At 45.3% G+C, this 18,872-nt stretch overlaps 1 protein-coding gene across 1 annotated transcript in view; it reads left to right on the plus strand.

Annotated features, from left to right (window-relative positions):
• RYK (receptor like tyrosine kinase) overlaps positions 1-18,872 on the plus strand; it is a 243,138-nt gene that overhangs the window by 81,480 nt on the left and 142,786 nt on the right. The window contains exon 2 of the mRNA XM_038744510.1: positions 9,775-9,896. Within this exon, the coding sequence (XP_038600438.1) occupies positions 9,775-9,896 (122 nt within the window). The remainder of the gene's footprint in view (positions 1-9,774; positions 9,897-18,872) is intronic.

The following is an 18,872-nucleotide window of genomic DNA, read 5'->3' on the forward strand; positions in this document are numbered from 1 at the left end:
GTCATGGGTTCAAATCCCAGCTTTGCCACTTGTCAGCCGTGTGACTTTGGGCAAGTCACTTCACTTCTCTGATCCTCAGTTGCCTCATCTGGAAAATGAGGATTAAGATTGTGAGCCCCTTGGGACAACCGGATCACCTTGTAACCTCCCCAGTGCGTAGAACAGTGCTTTGCACATAGTAAGTGCTTAATAAATGCCATTATTATTATTATTAGCAAGGGATTGGGTGTCAGAGGTCATGGGTTCAAATCCCAGCTCTGCCACTTCTCAGCTGTGTGACTTTGGGCAAGTCACTTCACTTCTCTGGGCCTCAGTTGCCTCATCTGGAAAATGGGGGTTAAGACTGTGAGCCCCACATGGGACAACCTGATCACCTTGTATCCTTCCCCAGCGCTTAGAACAGTGCTTTGCACATAGTAAGCGCTTAACAAATGCCCTTATTAAAAAAAAATAAATGTAGAGGTGAAATCCCGCAAAAGACAGCTTTGCCAAATGTGACAGCTCTGTAAAGACCCTATTAATTGTGTCTCCCCCACATCACCTCGGGGGTAGTGACCGTACATACCGATTCTCCTGTGTTCTCCCGAGCGCTTAGTACAGTGGCTGCTAAGCGCTCTTCACACAGTGGGTACTCAGTAAACCAGGTTGATGGACTTGGATTATGCCAGGGGCTGGAAAGGCTGGCGTATTTGTTTAGCCCTTACTGAGTGCCGAACACTGTGCTAAGCCCTTGGGAGAGGATTCATTCATTCAGTTGTATTTACTGAGCACTTAGTATGTGCAGAGTAATAATAATAATAATAATGATGGTATTTGTTAAGCGCTTACTATGTGCAAAGCACCGTTCTAAGCTCTGGGGAGGTTAGAAGGTGATCAGGTTGTCCCACAGGGGGCTCATAGTCTTCATCCCCATTTTCCAGATGAGGTAACTGAGGCCCAGAGAAGTGAAGTGACTGGCCAAAAGTCCCACAGCTGACAGTTGACGGAGCTGGGATTTGAACCCATAATAATAATGTTGGTATTTGTTAAGCGCTTACTATGTGCAAAGCACCGTTCTAAGTTCTGGGGAGGTTAGAAGGTGATCAGGTTGTCCCACAGGGGGCTCACAGTCTTCATCCCCATTTTCCAGATGAGGTAACTGAGGCCCAGAGAAGTGAAGTGACTGGCCCAAAGTCCCACAGCTGACAGTTGGCGGAGCTGGGATTTGAACCCATAATAATAATGTTGGTATTTGTTAAGCGCTTACTATGTGCAAAGCACTGTTCTAAGCGCTGGGAAGGATACGAGGTGATCAGTTTGTCCCACGTGGGGCTCACAGTCTTAATCCCCATTTTACAGATGAGGGAACTGAGGCACAGAGAAGTTAAATGACTTGCCCAAAGTCACACAGCTGACATGTGGCGGAGCCAGGATTAGAACCCATGACCTCTGACTCCCAAGCCCGGGCTTTTTCCACTAAGCCACGCTGTTGCAGACGTGAACCCATGACCTCTGACTCCAAAGCCCGGGCTCTTTCCACCGAGCCACGCTGCTTCTGTACTGGGAAGCGGCTTGGCTTAGTGGAAAGAGTCTGGGCTTGGGAGTCAGAGGTCGTGGGTTCTAATCCCACTTGAGCTGTGTGACTGTGGGCAAATCACTTAACTTCTCTGGGCCTCCGTTCCCTCATCTGTCAAATGGGAATGACATCTGTGAGCCCCATGGGGAACACCCTGATTACCTTGTACTACCCCAGGGCTTAGAACAGTGCTTTGCACATAGTAAGCGCTTAACAAATGCCATCATTATTATTGTTGCTATTATTGTTGCTAAGCACTCGGGAGAAGTACTGTACACAGCAGACACATTCCCTGCCCGCAACGAGCGTAGAGTCAATCAATCAATCAATCCAATCGTATTTATTGAGCGCTTACTGTGTGCAGAGCTCTGTACTAAGCGCTTGGGAAGTACAAGTTGGCAACATATAGAGACGGTCCCTTCCCAACAGTGGGCTCACAGTCTAGAAGGGGGAGACAGAGAACAAAACATATTAACAAAATAAAATAAATAGAATAGATATGTACAAGTAAAATAAATAAATAAATAGAGTAATAAATCCGTACAAACATATATGCATATATACAGGTGCTGTGGGGAAGGGAAGGAGGTAAGGCAATGGGGTGGAGAGGGGGAGGAGGGGGAGAGGAAGGAGGGGGCTCAGTCTGGGAAGGCCTCTTGGAGGAGGTGAGCTCTCAGTAGGGCCTTGAAGTACAGCTGAGTTGCAATAGGAGAGCAGCAGGGTGAAGTAAGAGGGAGCAAGGTGAGTTCTTCAGAGCCGGTGGTAAGGAGTTTGTAGGATGTGGAGGCAGATGGCCAACACTGGAGGGTCTTGAGGTGTGGGGAAACATGATCTGAACGTTTCTGTAGAAAAATGATCCAGGCAGCAGAGTGAAGGGTGGATTGGAGTGGGGAAAGGCAGAGGACAGGGAGGTCAGCAAGGAGGCCGATAAATTAATCAAGGTGGAATTAATCAATCAATCAATCGTATTTACTGTGTGCAGAGCACTGTACTAAGCGCTTGGGAAGTACAAGTTGGCGACATATAGAGACGGTCCCTACCCAACAGTGGGCTCACAGTCTAAAAGGGTCCAGAGACGAGCTTTCAGTCCAGAGAAGAGCTCACAGTGTAGCTTACAAGCCTGATGTATTGTACCTGGGCAGGAATCATCCTGCCTCGACTAAACCCGCAAATCCCCCAAGCTGACAATAACCGGATGCGTGAAGCACGATGGACCCATGGATTATATTTCCTCACCTCCATCCCTGCTGTTGCCAGGCCCCCGTAGATGTTAACTTGGGGATTTGTTACACTTGGTGTGAATTGGGCCCCAGGATTTTTGCCATTGTAGGGCTCTCCTACTGGTGCTTGTTGGAGCCTCAGAGCGCTTACGTTCATATCCTGAACATGTTCAAACCCTGAGCGGCGCGGCTCAGTGGAAAGAGCCCGGGCTTTGGAGTCAGAGGTCATGGGTTCAAGTCCCGGCTCTGCCAATTGCCAGCTGTGTGACTTTGGGCAAGTCACTTCACTTCTCTGGGCCTCAGTTCCCTCATCTGGAAAACGGGGATGAAGACTGTGAGCCCCCCGTGGGACAACCTGATCACCTTGTAATAATAATAATGGCATTTATTAAGCGCTTACTATGTGCAAAGCACGGTTCTAAGCGCTGGGGAGGTTACAGAGTGATCAGGTTGTCCCACAGGGGGCTCACAGTCTTCATCCCCATTTTACAGATGAGGGAACTGAGGCCCAGAGAAGTGAAGTGACTTGCCCCTAGTCACACAGCTGACAACTGGTGGAACTGGGATTTGAACCCATGACCTCTGACTCCAAAGCCCGGGCTCTTTCCACTGAGCCACGCTGCTTCTCAATCTCCCCAGCGCTTAGAACAGTGCTTTGCACACAGTAAGTGCTTAATGAATGCTGTCATTATTATTATTGTTCTTATTATATCTGTAATTTATTCATTTCTATTAATGTCCGCTTCCCCCTCTCTACTGTAAACTCATTGTGGGCAGGGAACGTGTCCGTTTTATTTTTATATTGTGCCCTCCCAAGCGCTTCGTATAGTCTTTTGCACACTGTATTGAATGACTGAATGATTGAGTGGGGTCATAAGTGAGGCTGAAAATATTTCAGCAGAGTTTGGAGGCTGAACTGGCCTGAAAGATGATTTTTTTTTGTTTGTTTTCTTTTTCCTCCCAATTTTCCCGGTGAGGAAACGAGGATGGCCTTATCCTGACTTGGGTGTTTGAGGAAATGGATGTCCATAACCATCCACATGCTCTTATAAAGCAAGCTATGTTGTGCTAGTTTGTAAGACAAAAGGTTGACGTAATAATAAAGAAGAATAATGAAAATTCCCTACAGATTAGAAAATGGACAAAAGCTAAGAGGAAAAATGATGGGTTTCTTAGTGCGTACGAAGATTTTAGATTTCTGGATGTTTTGTAAAAGTACAGCACTTTAGTCAATCAATCAATCATATTTATCGAGCTCTATGTGTAGAGCACCGTCCTAAACATTAGAAAAACATTGCCTGTATATATGTATATATGTTTGTACATATTTATTTATTTTACTTGTACATATCTATTCTATTTATTTTATTTTGTTAGTATGTTTGGTTTTGTTCTCTGTCTCCCCCTTTTAAACTGTGAGCCCACTGTTGGGTAGGGACCGTCTCTATATGTTGCCAACTTGTACTTCCCAAGCGCTTAGTCCAGTGCTCTGCACACAGTAAGCGCTCAAGAAATACGATTGATTGATTGATTAGAAAAGCCTCAAACATATTATGCTTTTACTGTGAAAGTTCGGAGGTTTAGTTTGCGAGACGATTTTCCAACTCTGACTTTCTTCTATGCAGTCGATGCCAGATTTACATTTTTGGTGCATATGGATAGTCTGGGCTCAGCTTTTATTCTCGGAAAGAATAATGTGATTTAAATAAAAGCCCCCAGTGGAAAACATTAAAGAAAATCAGAGGATTGTGTGTAATGGGAACTGGGCAGCCCTCCAGGTTAGCGTGTTTATGAAAAGAGGTTGCTCTTTTTGTATGTCAACATATGAATACTTTTCATCTGACTCGTTTGCCCGAACTAGTTTCCACAGGCACGGGGTTGCCAAACCTCCGCACCCCGCTGGGTCCTGGGGGACCCGGAGGGGATCGATCAATCAATCAATCAATCAATCGTATTTATTGAGCGCTTACTGTGTGCAGAGCACTGTACTAAGCGCGTGGGAAGTACAAGTTGGAGGGGATGGGGAGGTGGGGTGTCGCCTCAGAAGCCCCGATCTCCACCACCGCTCAGTCCACCTTCGATCATTGAATCATTTTTAATCAGTCAGACAGGCCGGTCTGCCATCGTGAGCAGGGATTGTCTCTCTTAATTGCTGTCTTGGACTTTCCAAATGCGTAGTAATAATAATAATGATGGCATTTGTTAAGCGCTTACTATGTGCAAAGCACTGTGCTAAGCGCTGGGGGGAATGCAAGGTAATCAAGGTTGTCCCGCATGGGGCTCACAGTCTTCATCCCCATTTGACAGATGAGGTAACGGAGGCCCAGAGAAGTGAAGTGACTTGCCCAAAAGTCACACAGCTGACAAGCGGGGGAGCCGGGATTAGAACCCATGACCTCTGACTCCCAAGCCCGGGCTCTTTCCACTGAGCCAAGCTGCTCTGAGCTGGTACAGAGCTGTGCGCACAGTAAGCGCTTAATAAATTCGATTGAATGAATGACAGTCGTATTTATTGAGCGCTATATGCAGAGTACTGTACTAAGTGCTTGGGAGAATACAATGTAACAATAAGCAGCGTGGCTCGTGGAAAGAGCCTGGGCTTTGGAGTCAGAGGTCATGGGTTCTAATCACGGCTCCCCCACTTGTCAGCTGTGTGACCTTGGGCGAGTCACTTCACTTCTCTGTGCCTCAGTTATCTCATCTGCCAAATGGGGATGAAGACTGTGAGCCCCATGTGGGACAACTTGATTACCTTGTATTCCCCCCAGCGCCTAGAACAGTGATTGGCACATAGTAAGCGCTTAACAAATGCCATCATTCCCTGCCCACAACAAGCTTCTAATCTAGAGCGAGCTTACCCTGTAGAGGGGTTGCTTGGTTTCATTCATTCATTCAGTCGTATTTATTGAGTGCTTACTGTATGCACAGCACTGTACTATGCGCTTGGGATGTAAAAGGCATCAACCTATAGAGACGGTCCCTACCCAGCAATGGGCTCACAGTCTAGAAGGGGGAGACAGACAACAAAACAAAACAAAGTTTGTATGTAGACTTCTGATTTCTGGATGTTTTGTAAAAGTACAGCACTTAATCGTATTTATTAAGGAGTTCATTCGTTCATTCAATCGTATTTATTGAGAGCTTACTATGTGCAGAGCACTGTATTAAGTGCTTGGAAGTGTACAGTATAGCAATACACACATTCCTTTACAATGAATAGTAAGATTTTTAAACTAGAACCCAGGAAGGTTTAAGAAAAATACAGTGTGCCTCTCTCTTCCCTACAATTTCTAAGACGCATGTGGAGATGATGACAGTGTGGAGTCCCCCTTCAGGAACAGTGGATGGGGCTAGGACCAAAACCCTAGAGGAATTGATCACAGTACTAGCAGCTTGTGTGATCAATCAGTTGATGTTGCCAACTTGTACTTCCCAAGCGCTTAGTCCAGTGCTCTGCACACAGTAAGCGCTCAATAAATACGATTGAATGAATGAATGAATGAGTTGATCGTATTGTACAGCCTCACATGTGCCATTTCGTCCTTGCTAATCATATTCCAGCTAGGAAAGGTACGTGTATCCTAACTGTGAGCCCGCTGTTGGGTAGGGCCCATCTCTATATGTTGCCGACTTGTACTTCCCAAGCGCTTAGTACAGTGCTCTGCACACAGTAAGCGCTCAATAAATACGATTGAATGAATGAATGAACTCCTTTCCCACAACGAGCTTATAGTCTAGAGCAAGTTTACAGTCTAGAGGGCTTAGTGTGTATGCAGATTTCTGGATGTTTTGTAAAAGTACAGCACTTAAAATCCTATTTATTAAATGCTTACTATGTGCAGAGCTTTGAAATAAGCTCTTGGGAGAGCACGATAAAACAGAATTAGCAGACACAATTCCTTCCCACAATAAGCTTACAGTCCAGGAGGGAGCTTAGAACCACTCAATTAATGGTTTTTATTGACTGCTTACTGTGGGCAACCAGAACACTGTACTAAGCGCCTTCACCACCCAGGTTCCCATATGCCCATCACTTTCCCAGCTCCTGGAGGAGAAGGAGTATTCCCTAATGGAAAGTGAATAATAATAATAATAATAATAATAATAATAATAATAGCATTTATTAAGCGCTTACTATGTGCCAAGCACTGTTCTAAGCGCTGAGGAGGTTACAAGGTGATCAGGTGGGCCATCAATTGATGATGATGGCATTTATTAAGCGCTTACTACGTGCAAAGCACTGTTCTAAGCACTGGGGAGGTTACAAGGTGATCAGGTTGTCCCAAGGGGGGCTCACCGTCTTCATCCCCATTTTACAGATGAGGTAACTGAGGCCCAGAGAAGTGAAGTGACTTGCCCAAAGTCACACAGCTGACAATTGGCGGTGCTGGGATTTGAACCCATGACCTCTGACTCCAAAGCCCGGGCTCTTTCCCTTGAGCCACACTGCTCTTACTATAAGTGAAGGGGCCTGGGAGTCAGAGGACCTGGGTTCTAATCCGGCCTCCGCCAGTTGTCTGCTGTGTGACCTTGGGCAAGTCACTTAACTTCTCTGGGCCTCAGTTACCTCATCTTAAAATGAGGATTAAGACTGTGAGCCCCATGTGGAGCATAGATTCCGTCCAACCTGATTAGCCTGTTTCTACTCCGGCGCTTAGTACAGTGCCTGGCACATAGTAAATGTCCGACAAAAGCCATTATTTAAAATAAAAATCTGACAGGGGCACGTCTGCCACCCTGCAGGATTCAGGTGAATCAGTCAATCAGTCGTATTTATTGAGTGCTTACTGTGTGCAGAGCACTGTACTAAGCGCTTGGGAAGTACAAGTTGGCAACATAATTAGACAGTCCCTACCCAACAGTGGGCTCATAGTCTAGAAAGGGGAGACAGAGAACAAAACCAAATATACTAACAAAATAAAATAAATAGAATAGATATGTACAAGTAAAATAAATAAATAGAGTAATAAATATGTACAAACATATATTCATATATACAGGTGCTGTGGGGAAGGGAAGGAGGTAAGTTGGGGGGGATGGGGGGGGGGATGAGGGGGAGAGGGGGTGAAGTAAGGCTCTGTGGAGCCCCGAATTGTGCAGTGGCGGGGGACCCCCCATCAACTACTCAAGGCAGCACAGCAGCATGGCTCAGTGGAAAGAGCATGGTCTTGGGAGCCAGGGGTCATGGGTTCTAATCCCGGCTCCACCACTTGTCAGCTGTGTGACCTTGGGCGAGTCACTTAACTTCTCTGGGCCTCAGTTACCTTGTCTGTAAAATGGGGATTAAGACTGTGAGCCCCTCGTGGGACAACCTGATCACCTTGTATCCCCACCAGCGCTTAGAACAGTGCTTCGCACCTAGTAGGCGCTTAACAAATTATTAAGGCAGGATAATTGTTATTTGTGAAGCGCTTACCTTTTGCCAAGCTCTGGGTTAGATACAAGATCATCAGGTTCTGCCTGGTGCTCACAATCTTAAGTGGGAGGGAGAACAGGGATGAAATCTCCATTTTTGCAGATAAGGGAACTGAGGCACAGAGAAACTAAGCGACTTGCCTGAGGTCATTCATTCATTCATTCAGTAGTATTTATTGAGCGCTTACTGTGTGCAGAGCACTGTACTAAGCGCTTGGGAAGGCCAAGTTGGCAACATATAGAGAGGGGGAGAACACAGCAAGCGAGTGGCGGAGGCGGGAGGAGAACCCAGGGCCTGACTTCCAGCCCCGGGCTCTTTCCACTAGGCCACACTGCCCTTCGGGATGATCTCGGTCATTTTTCCGGGTGTGCAGCCCGGCGGGTTGGTGTCCCGAGTTCTTGCATTTCTTTGGATACGCTGTTATTTCTGACTTCCTGCTCTAAGATTGAATAGTGCTGCTGGGCATTGTTAACAACTGCTCTGTGTGGCTGAATTTAGTTCAAGGGTGAGCAATCAAAAGAGCCATAACCACAGGTTCATAGAATTATAGGTATCTTGGGAATAAGACTCTAAAATCTCATTCGAGTGTTTAACAATCCTTAAAAAATATCTTTCCTTATGTCTAACGAGCATTCCTTTCACTTTAGGCCATTACTAATTCTTTTTTAAACTATTTTAAGCCACTTCCAGCATTAGCCCTGCATTTTTTTCTCCATCGTGTCACATTACCCCTAGTCCTCAACGGACTTTTTACCCTAATGTCTTCCCGGGCTTATACTTGAGAATCCAGATTTTCGATGAATTATTCATGAAGCTCTGATGAATTATAATCCCGCTGCCTAATAAACCAGCCACCGCTCTTTTTCTCTGTTCCTCGTGAATTTAACGAGCATCCGGACTGTTCCAGCTTTGAAGTCGTTCGTGAAAAGAAACAGGACCAGATCCAGGACTGAATCTCTCAAAAAACATTGGTGCTCCTCTTTTCCTTCCCCTAACTAAATTGATTTAGAATCACTGATCGCTTTTCATCACTGAAGACTTTTCTTTCTGTCCCGATCTTCGAATGAAATGCTGCATTTTCTTTCGTCCTCTACGGGCCCGACGGCCTAATCATTTTGCGGAGATATTTTCGATCGTCGCGGGCTGCGTGTAGGCCTTGTTCAGCATCAAACGTAGGAACCTAGGCATTCCAAGCTTATGAATCCCATCTGTAGGCCCCAAACTAAGAAAAATGGGTTTTTCCTCCTTCCTTTCTGCTCACATTCTTCGCGAAACAAGTCTCTTGATATTTATATCGATATTATGTGGAGCCTGGGCGTCAGAAGGTCACAGGTTCTAATCCCGGCTCCACCACTTATTTGCTGTGTCCTTGGGCTAGCAACTTCACTTCTCTGTGCCTCAGTTCCCTCATCAGTAAAATGGGGATGAAAAGTGTGAGCCCTATGTGTGGCAGGGACTTTGTATTCGTCCCAGCACTTAGTGCCTGGCACATAGCAAACGCTTAACAAATCCCTCTATTATAATTAGTGTTATTATGTTCACCTTGTCTCAACTTACTTTCCTTTCCCTCTGTTTTTTTTCAGGTCTTGATGCCGAACTGTATTACGTGAGAAATGATCTTATTAATCACTACGCCCTGTCCTTTAACCTGCTGGTTCCCAGTGAGACCAACTGTCTTCATTTCACATGGCTTTCAAAATCCAAGGTAAGAAAAAAAAATGGCATACGAGTGAGATTTATATTTTGAATTCCACTCTGACAAAAGCCGAGGTTTTAGGAAGTGAAGTGAAGAGAGATCCGTAGGATATTCATTTGACTTCTCATTTCCCAGTTGGACCAGGCAGGTTGTAACAAAGCCAAATTTACATTTTTTTTTTAAAGTAAAATCCATTAAATTCTTCAAGGCCTTAGAAATCTGCCCATGAACCTAGCAAATCACAGGCAATCTTGTCCAAATTTGACTTTTCATTTCCCAGTTGGACCAGGCAGGTTGTAACAAAGCCAAATTTACATTTTTTTTTTTTTTAAGTAAAATCCATTAAATTATTCAAGCCCTTAGAAATCTGCCCATGAACCTAGCAAATCACAGGCCATCTTGTCCAAATTATTCAATCTCGTCATTGAAGAAGTGGAAATTGAATCCTGGAATTATCATTACTTTTCAGAGTAATTGTTGGGGCCACTAGATGACAAATAACATTTTGCAGCAGAGAAGCAGCATGGCTCCCTGGAAAGAGCACAGGCTTGGGAGTCAGAGGTCGTGGGTTCAAATCCTGGCTCCGCCAATTGTCAGCTGTGTGACTTTGGGCAAGACACTTAATAATAATAATAATAATAATAGCATTTATTAAGCACTTATATGTGCAAAGCACTATTCAAAGTGCTGGGGAGGTTACAAGGTGATCAGGTTGTCCCACGGGGGGCTCACAGTCTTCATCCACATTTTACAGATGAGGGAACTGAGGCACAGAGAAGTGAAATGACTTGCCCAAAGTCACACCCTGACAATTGGCGGAGCCAAGATTTGAACCCATGACCTCTGACTCCAAAGCTCGTGCTCTTTCCATTGAGCCAGTTCACTTCTCTGTGCCTCAGTTACCTCATCTGTAAAATGGGGATTAAGACTGTGAGCCCCCCATCGGACAACCTCATCACCTTGGATCCTCCCCAGCATTTAAAACAGTGCTTTGCACGTAGTAAGCACTTAACAAATGCGATTATTATTATTATTATTATTATTATTATTATTAATAATAATAATAATAATAATAATAATTGTTTTTCTGTATTGGGACCGAGTGTATTTAGGTAATGGACAATTCAGATAATCAAATCATTTTTTTTATCTACCAAGGAAAGCTTCTTGTCCAATTCTGTTTGGTTGTCGGAAGGGATGGTTTGGTCATCCAAGCTTGTATATGTTTACATCGTTGGTTGAAATACTAATAATTGACATTATTTGAGTGTTTACTGTGTGCTAACAATAATAATAATAATAATAATAATAATAATAATAATGGTATCTGTTTAGGGCTTACTCTTGTCAAGCACTGTTCTAAGAGCTGGGATAGATACAAGGTAATCAGGTTGTCCCACGTGAGACTTACAGTTTTAATCCCCATTTTACAGATGAGGGAACTGAGGCACAGAGAAGTTAAGCAAAGTGCCCAAGGTCACACAGCAGACAAGTGGCGAAGCCGGGATTAGAACCCACATCCTCTGACTCCCAAGCCTGGGCTCTTGCCACTAAGCCACTACAGAGAACTGTGCTAAATAGATGTGATCCCGGCCCTCTAGACGGGAAACTTGTTTTGGTCAAGGAACATGTCTGCCAACTCTGTTATAGGGTTGCGAGTCAGAGGATGTGGGTTCTAATCCTGTCTCCACCATTTGTCTGTTGTGTGACCTTGGGCAAGCCACTTAACTTCTCTGTGCCTCAGTTACCTCATCTGTAAAATGGGAATGAAGACTGTGAGCCCCCTCAGTTACCCCATCTGTAACATGGGAATGAAGCCTGAGCCTATTGTTGGGTAGGGACCGTCTCTATATGTTGCCAACTTGTAGTTCCCAAGCACTTAGTACAGTGCTCAGCACACAGTAAGCGCTCAATAAATACGATTGAATTACCTGGTATCTACCCAGCGCTTAGAACAGTGCTTGGCATTTCATTCGTTCAATCGTCTTTATTGAGCGCTTACTGTGTGCAGAGCACTGTACTAAGTGCTTGGGAAGTACAAGTCGGCAACATATAGAGACGGTCCCTACCCAACAGCGGACTCACAGTCTAGAAGGGAGAGACAGAGAACAAAACAAAACATATTAACAAAATAAAATAAATAGAATAAATATGTACAAATAAAATAGAGTAATAAATGCGTACAAACATATATACATATATACAGGTGCTGTGGGGAGGGGAAGGAGGTAAGGCGAGGGGGTGGGGAGGGGGAGGAGAGGAAGAGGAAGGCGGAGGCTCAGTGTGGGAAGGCGGCCTAGTAAGCGCTTAACAAATACCATAATTATTATTATTAATCTCCCAAGCGCTTAGTACAGTGCTCCGCACCCAGTAAACGCTCAATCAATCAATCAATCGTATTTATTGAGCGCTTACTCTGTGCTAAGCACTTGGGAAGTGCAAGTTGGCAACATATAGAGACAGTCCCTACCCAACAGTGGGCTCACAGTCTAGAAGGGAGAGACAGAGAACAAACCAAAACATATTAACAAAATCAAATAAATAGAATAAATATGTACAAATAAAATAAATAGAGTAATAAATGCGTACAAACATATATACATATATACAGGTGCTGTGGGGAGGGGAAGGAGGTAAGGTGGGGGGAGGGGGAGGAGGGGAAGAGGAAGGAAGGGGCTCAGTCTGGGAAGGCCTCCTAGTAAGCGCTTAACAAATACCATAATTATTATTATTAATCTCCCAAGCGCTTAGTACAGTGCTCAGCACCCAGTAAACGCTCAATCAATCAATCGTATTTATTGAGCGCTTACTGTGTGCTAAGCGCTTGGGAAGTCCAAGTTGGCAACATATAGAGACAGTCCCTACCCAACAGCGGGCTCACAGTCTAGAAGGGGGAGACAGAGAACAAAACCAAACATATTAACAAAATGAAATAAATAGAATAGATATGTACAAGTAAAATAGAGTAATAAATATGTACAAACGCTCGATAAATGCCACTTTTTGATTGAGTAGATACAAGTCGATGGGGTTGGACACAGTCCCTGTCTCAACTGGAGCCGTCTGACTAAGGAGGGAGGACAAGAATGGAATCGCTATTTTCTAGATGAGGAACAGAGAACCTGTCACCTGCCGAAAGTCACACAGCAGGTAGAGGAGCCGCGATTAGAAACCAGGGCCTTCTCCCCCCCGAGGCCCGTGCTCTTTCCACCAGGCCAAGCTTCTTCTCGCGAATGAGCCATTTAGATTTGTGCCTCGTTTCGCTCCGATGAAATTGCTCTCTCCCTGTGCTTGTGCTGGTGAGTCCTCCTGTGAGCTCGTTGAGGGCAGGGAACGTGTTTGTTGTTGCATTATCCTCTCCCCAGCGCCTAGTATAGCGCTCTGCACGCAGCAAGTGCTCAATAAATACAACTGAATGAATGAATATTACCCGAGTCAGGGAGAGCTGTGTGAATGCCGGGTCCCTCCCTCCCTCCCTCTTTCCCCACCCTTTTCGTCTGTCAATTTTCCTATTGTGCGCGGTTTTACTTCTTATTCATGCGGAACCGTTCATCCTTCTACGGTAAATGTATTTTTCGTCTCATTGAAATATTCTGAAGACGACAGTAACGACCGTGGCGATTGCAATCTGCGGATGTGTCTGAACAGATCAGCAGCTCCTTCCATCTTGCACCTCTGTCAAAACCGCGGCATCTGTGGCTGCAGCTGCTGTTTGCTGAGGCTGACGTTTTAAGCGTCTTCTCCCTGCCTCTGCTTCAAAATAACTCCTCTTTTTTGGATGGCCGCACGTGACGGGGTTGGAAAGATCTCCTCCTGAGATCCCTCAAGGCCCTACTGAGAGCTCACCTCCTCCAGGAGGCCTTCCCAGACTGAGCCCCTTCCTTCCTCTCCCCCTCATCCCCCTCTCCATCCCCCGCATCTTACCTCCTTCCCTTCCCCACAGCACCTGTGTATATGTATATATGTTTGTACATATTTATTTCTCTATTTATTTTACTTGTACCTATCTATTCTATTTATTTTATTTTGTTAGTACGTTTGGTTTTGTTCTCTGTCTCCCCCTTTTAGACTGTGAGCCCACTGTTGGGTAGGGACTGTCTCTATATATTGCCAACTTGTACTTCCCAAGCACTTAGTACAGTGCTCTGCACACAGTAAGCACTCAATAAATCGATTGATTGATTGATTGATTGATTGATCTCCATGGTTGGAGATTCCGGGCTCAGGGCAAGATAATCCGAGTCTGACCACCCTTGGTCAATAATAATAATAATATAGTGCTATTTGTTAAGTGCTTACTTCGTGCCAGACACTGTACTGGCAGCAGCGTGGCTCCGTGGAAAGAGCCTGGGCTTTGGAGTCAGAGGTCATGGGTTCAAATCCCACCTTGGCCACTTGTCAGCTGTGTGGCTTTGGGCAAGTCACTTAACTTCTCCGTGCCTCAGTTCCCTCATCTGTAAAAGGGTGATGAAGACTGTGAGCCCCACGTGGGACAACCTGATCACCTTGTATCCTTCCCAGCGCTTAGAACAGTGCTTTGCACATAGTAAGCGCTTAATAAATGCCATTATTATTATTACTGAGTGCTGGGGTGGATACAAGCAAATGGGGCTGGAGTCACCCGTCCCAGGTGGGACTCACAGTTTCAGTCCTCGTTTTACCGATGAGGAAACTGAGGCCCAGAGAAGTGAAGTGACTCGCCCTAGGTCACACAGTAAACAAGCGGCAGAGTCGGGATTAGAACCCGTGACCTTCCGGTGGCCAGGCCCATGCTCTGTCCGCTATGCCACGGTGCCTGTGGATCAGAATCCCTCCTGCAAGTGGGACCGGGGAGCTCCTGAGACTCATTCATTCATTCAGTCGTATTTATTGAGCGCTTACTATGTGCAGAGCATAGTACTGAGAAGCAGTGTGGCTCAGTGGAAAGAGCCCGGGCTTTGGAGTCAGAGGTCATGGGTTCGAATTCCGACTCCGCCACAAGTCTACTGTGTGACCTTGGGCAAGTCACTTAACTTCTCTGAGCCTCAGTTACCTCATCTGTACAATGGGGGTTAAGACTGAGAGCCCCACGTGGGACAACTTCGTGGCTCAGCGGAAAGAGCCCGGGCTTTGGAGTCAGAGGTCATGGGTTCAAATCCCGGCTCTGCCGCTTGTCAGCTGTGTGACTTTGGGCAAGTCACTTAACTTCTGTGCCTCAGTTCCCTCATCTGTAAAATGGGGATTAAGACCGTGAGCCCCCCCGGGGGACAACCTGATCACCTTGTAACCTCCCCAGCGCTTAGAACAGTGCTTGGCACATAGTAAGTGCTTAACAAGTACCATCATTATTATTATTATTAACTTGATCACCTTGTATCCCCCCCCAGCGCTTAGAACAGTGCTCTGCACATAGTAAGCGCTTAACAAATGCTATCATTATTATTATTATTATTGCGCTTAACAAATGCCATCATCATTATAATTATTATCATTACTGAGCCCTTGGAGAGTACAGTTCGGCAACAGAGACAATCCCTACCCAACAATGGGCTCACAGTCGCCAACTTGTACTTCCCAAGTGCTTAATACAGTGCTCTGCACACAGTAAGCGCTCAATAAATACGATTGATGATGATAATAATAATAATGGCATTTATTAAGCGCTTACTCTGTGCAAAGCACTGATGAGAGGAGAGCACAGACTTGTGATCCTCTGGGACAGCACCACAAGTTCCCCTGCGCTTCTGGCCGTTATCTTCCTGGCTCAGGTTTTCTAGCTTAAGGCTACTGGTATTTGTTAGGTACCCACTATGTGCCAGGCACTGTACTAAACGGTGCGGTAAGTGCAGGGTAATTGGGTTGGACACAGTCCCTGTGCCACTTAGGGCTCAAGTCTTAATCCCTATTTTACAGATGAGGCACAGGTAAATTATTCATTCGTTCAGTCGTATTTATTGAGCACTTACTATGTGCAGAGCACTGTACTAAGCACTTGGGAAGTACATATCGGCAACATATACAGTCCAAACCCAGCAATGGGCTTATAGTCTAAAAGGGGGAGCCAGACGGCAAAACAAAACAAGTAGGTGTCAATACCATCAAGACAAATAGAATTATAGCTATATTCACAATTAAATGACTTGTCTGAGGTCACACAGCAGACCTTGGCGGAGCTGGGATTAAATCCCAGATCCTTCCGACTCCCGGAACCGTCCGTGCTCTAGCCACAAAGACACGCTGCTTCCAATTGAGTGAGTGCTCAATAAATACCATTGATTGATTGATTGATTGATGGTTTTGTTGGGTAAGAGTTGGGATGGTGAGTGATTGACTGATGTCATTTTGACTCATAGCCTAACCATATCAATCAGTCGTATTTATTGAGCACTTACTGTGTGCAGAGCACTGTACTAAGCGCTTGGGAAGTACAAGTTGGCAACATATGGCTCATGCTCTATCTGGAACCCCAGATATTGAGTTTACATGGATGGTATGTGTGAATAAGCGTATACTACATTCATTCATTGTCAGTCAGTTGTAGTTATTGAGCACTTACTGTGTGCAGAGCACTGTACTAAGCGCTTGGGAAGTCCAAGTTGGCAACATATATAGAACAGGACTCTGCACATAGTAAGCGCTTAATAAATGCCATTATTATTATTATTCATTCAGTCAGTCAGTCGTATTTATTGAGCACTTACTGTGTGCACAGCATTGTACTAAGCGCTTGGGAAGTACAAGTTGGCAACATAGAGAGTTGGTCCCTACCCAACAACGGGCTCATAGTGTAGAAGGGGGAGACAGAGAACAAAACAAAACGTGTGGACAGGTGTCGTCATCAAAATTAATAGAAAGAAAGCTAGATGCACATCATTAATAAAATAAATAGAATAGTAAATATGTACAGGTAAAATAGAGTAATAAATCTGTACAAACATATACAGGTGCTGTAGGGAGGGGAAGGAGGTAGGGCAGGGGGGTGGGGAGGAGGAGAGGAAAAAGGGGGCTCAGTCTGGGAAGGCCTCCTGGAGGAGGTGAGCTCTCAGTTGGGCTTTGAAAAGGGGAAAGAGAGCTAGTTGGGTGGATGTGTGGAGGGAGGGCATTCCGGGCCAGGGGGAGGATTTATTTATTTTACTTGTACTTATCTATTCTATTTATTTTATTTTGTTAGTATGTTTGGTTTTGTTCTCTGTCTCCCCCTTTTAGACTGTGAGCCCACTGTTGGGTAGGGACCGTCTCTATATGTTGCCAATTTGTACTTCCCAAGTGCTTAGTACAGTGCTCTGCACATAGTAAACGCTCAATAAATACGATTGATTATGATGATGATGATGTGGGCCGGGGGTCGACGGCGGGACAGGCGAGAACGAGGCACGGTGAGGAGGTTAGCGGTGGCAGAGGAGCGGAGGGTGCGGGCTGGGCTGAAACATATCTGGGTATCCTTGACATTCAGTAGGAAGATCTTTTGAAAGATTTATGATCAACGGATTTTTTGGCACAAAGAACATTTGGAGTAAGAAATCTTCCCCATGAGGTGGCTTCTTTTATTGCTTTTGTCACAGCATTAAAACGATTGTGTTTATGTTGGATCAGAATTTGCCTGTAGATGGTTAAGGTATTTTGATTGCCTGTTGGTGGGGGTGTGAGGTTGTGGTGGATCCCTTTGTTGTACTGTCCACAAGTGCTAAGAGCAGTGCTTTGCACACAGTAAGCACTCAATAAATACAACTGAGTGAATAAATGAGCATTGTGATCTCCCTGTCATTACAGCATGCCATCCCGTTGCCAACCCTTGTAGCCTTCCTTTTAGTTGATTTTGGAGAATTTAGGGGCTCTAAATTGGCAGACGGGGTCTCTCCCTGGGACACTAGCCCCCCGGTGATCTGCGGTTGCAATCTTGGCCACCTTCATTTCCGTTCAAGAGTTTGATTTGGCTTCTGAAGGTTTGGGGGATTTTTCCCAAGTTTTCTTCCCTTACCGGTTCCCCGATAATCGATGAGCCCGTTGTGGGCAGGGATTGTCGCTGTTGCCGAGTTGTACTTTCCAAGCCATAGTACAGTGCTCTGCATGCAGTAAGCTCTCAATAAATCAATAAGATTTATAAATATAAATAAATCGAGAGCTCTCAATAAGCTCTCAAGGCCCTACTGAGAGCTCACCTCCTCCAGGAGGCCTTCCCAGACTGAGCCCCTTCCTTCCTCTCCCCCTCGTCCCCCCTCCATCCCCCCATCTTACCTCCTTCCCTTCCCCACAGCACCTGTATATATGTATATATGTTTGTACATATTTGTTACTCTATTTATTTTACTTGTACATATCTATTCTATTCATCTTATTTTGTTAGTATGTTTGGTTTTGTTCTCTGTCTCCCCCTTTTAGACTGTGAGCCCACTGATGGGTAGGGACCGTCTCTATACGTTGCCAACTTGTACTTCCCAAGCGCTTAGTCCAGTGCTCTGCACACAGTAAGCGCTCAATAAATACGATTGATGATGATGATCATGATGAATAAATAAGACTGAATGAATGATGTTAAGACACGTCATAGTGATTGATTAAGAAGTCCAGCAGCTTTTCTCCTGGGTGGGGGGACCCCCTGCCAGGGGAAAGGCCCAGCAGGATGCCAGCTAGGTTCTCAGGGAGCCAACGGGCCGCATCATCATCATCAATCGTATTTACTGAGCGCTTACTATGTGCAGAGCACTGTACTAAGCGCTTGGGAAGTACAAATTGGCAACACATAGAGGCAGTCCCTACCCAACAGTGGGCTCACAGTCTAGAAGGGGGAGACAGAGAACAAAACCAAACATACCAACAAAATAAAATAAATAGGATAGGTATGTACAAGTAAAATAAATAAATAGAGTAATAAATATGTACAGACATATATACATATATACAGGTGCTGTGGGGAAGGGAAGGAGGTAAGATGGGGGGATGGAGAGGGGGACGAGGGGGAGAGGAAGGAAGGGGCTCAGTCTGGGAAGGCCTCCTGGAGGAGGTGAG

Source organism: Tachyglossus aculeatus, chromosome 1, assembly GCF_015852505.1.
Source record: "Tachyglossus aculeatus isolate mTacAcu1 chromosome 1, mTacAcu1.pri, whole genome shotgun sequence".
Classification (NCBI taxonomy): domain Eukaryota; kingdom Metazoa; phylum Chordata; class Mammalia; order Monotremata; family Tachyglossidae; genus Tachyglossus; species Tachyglossus aculeatus.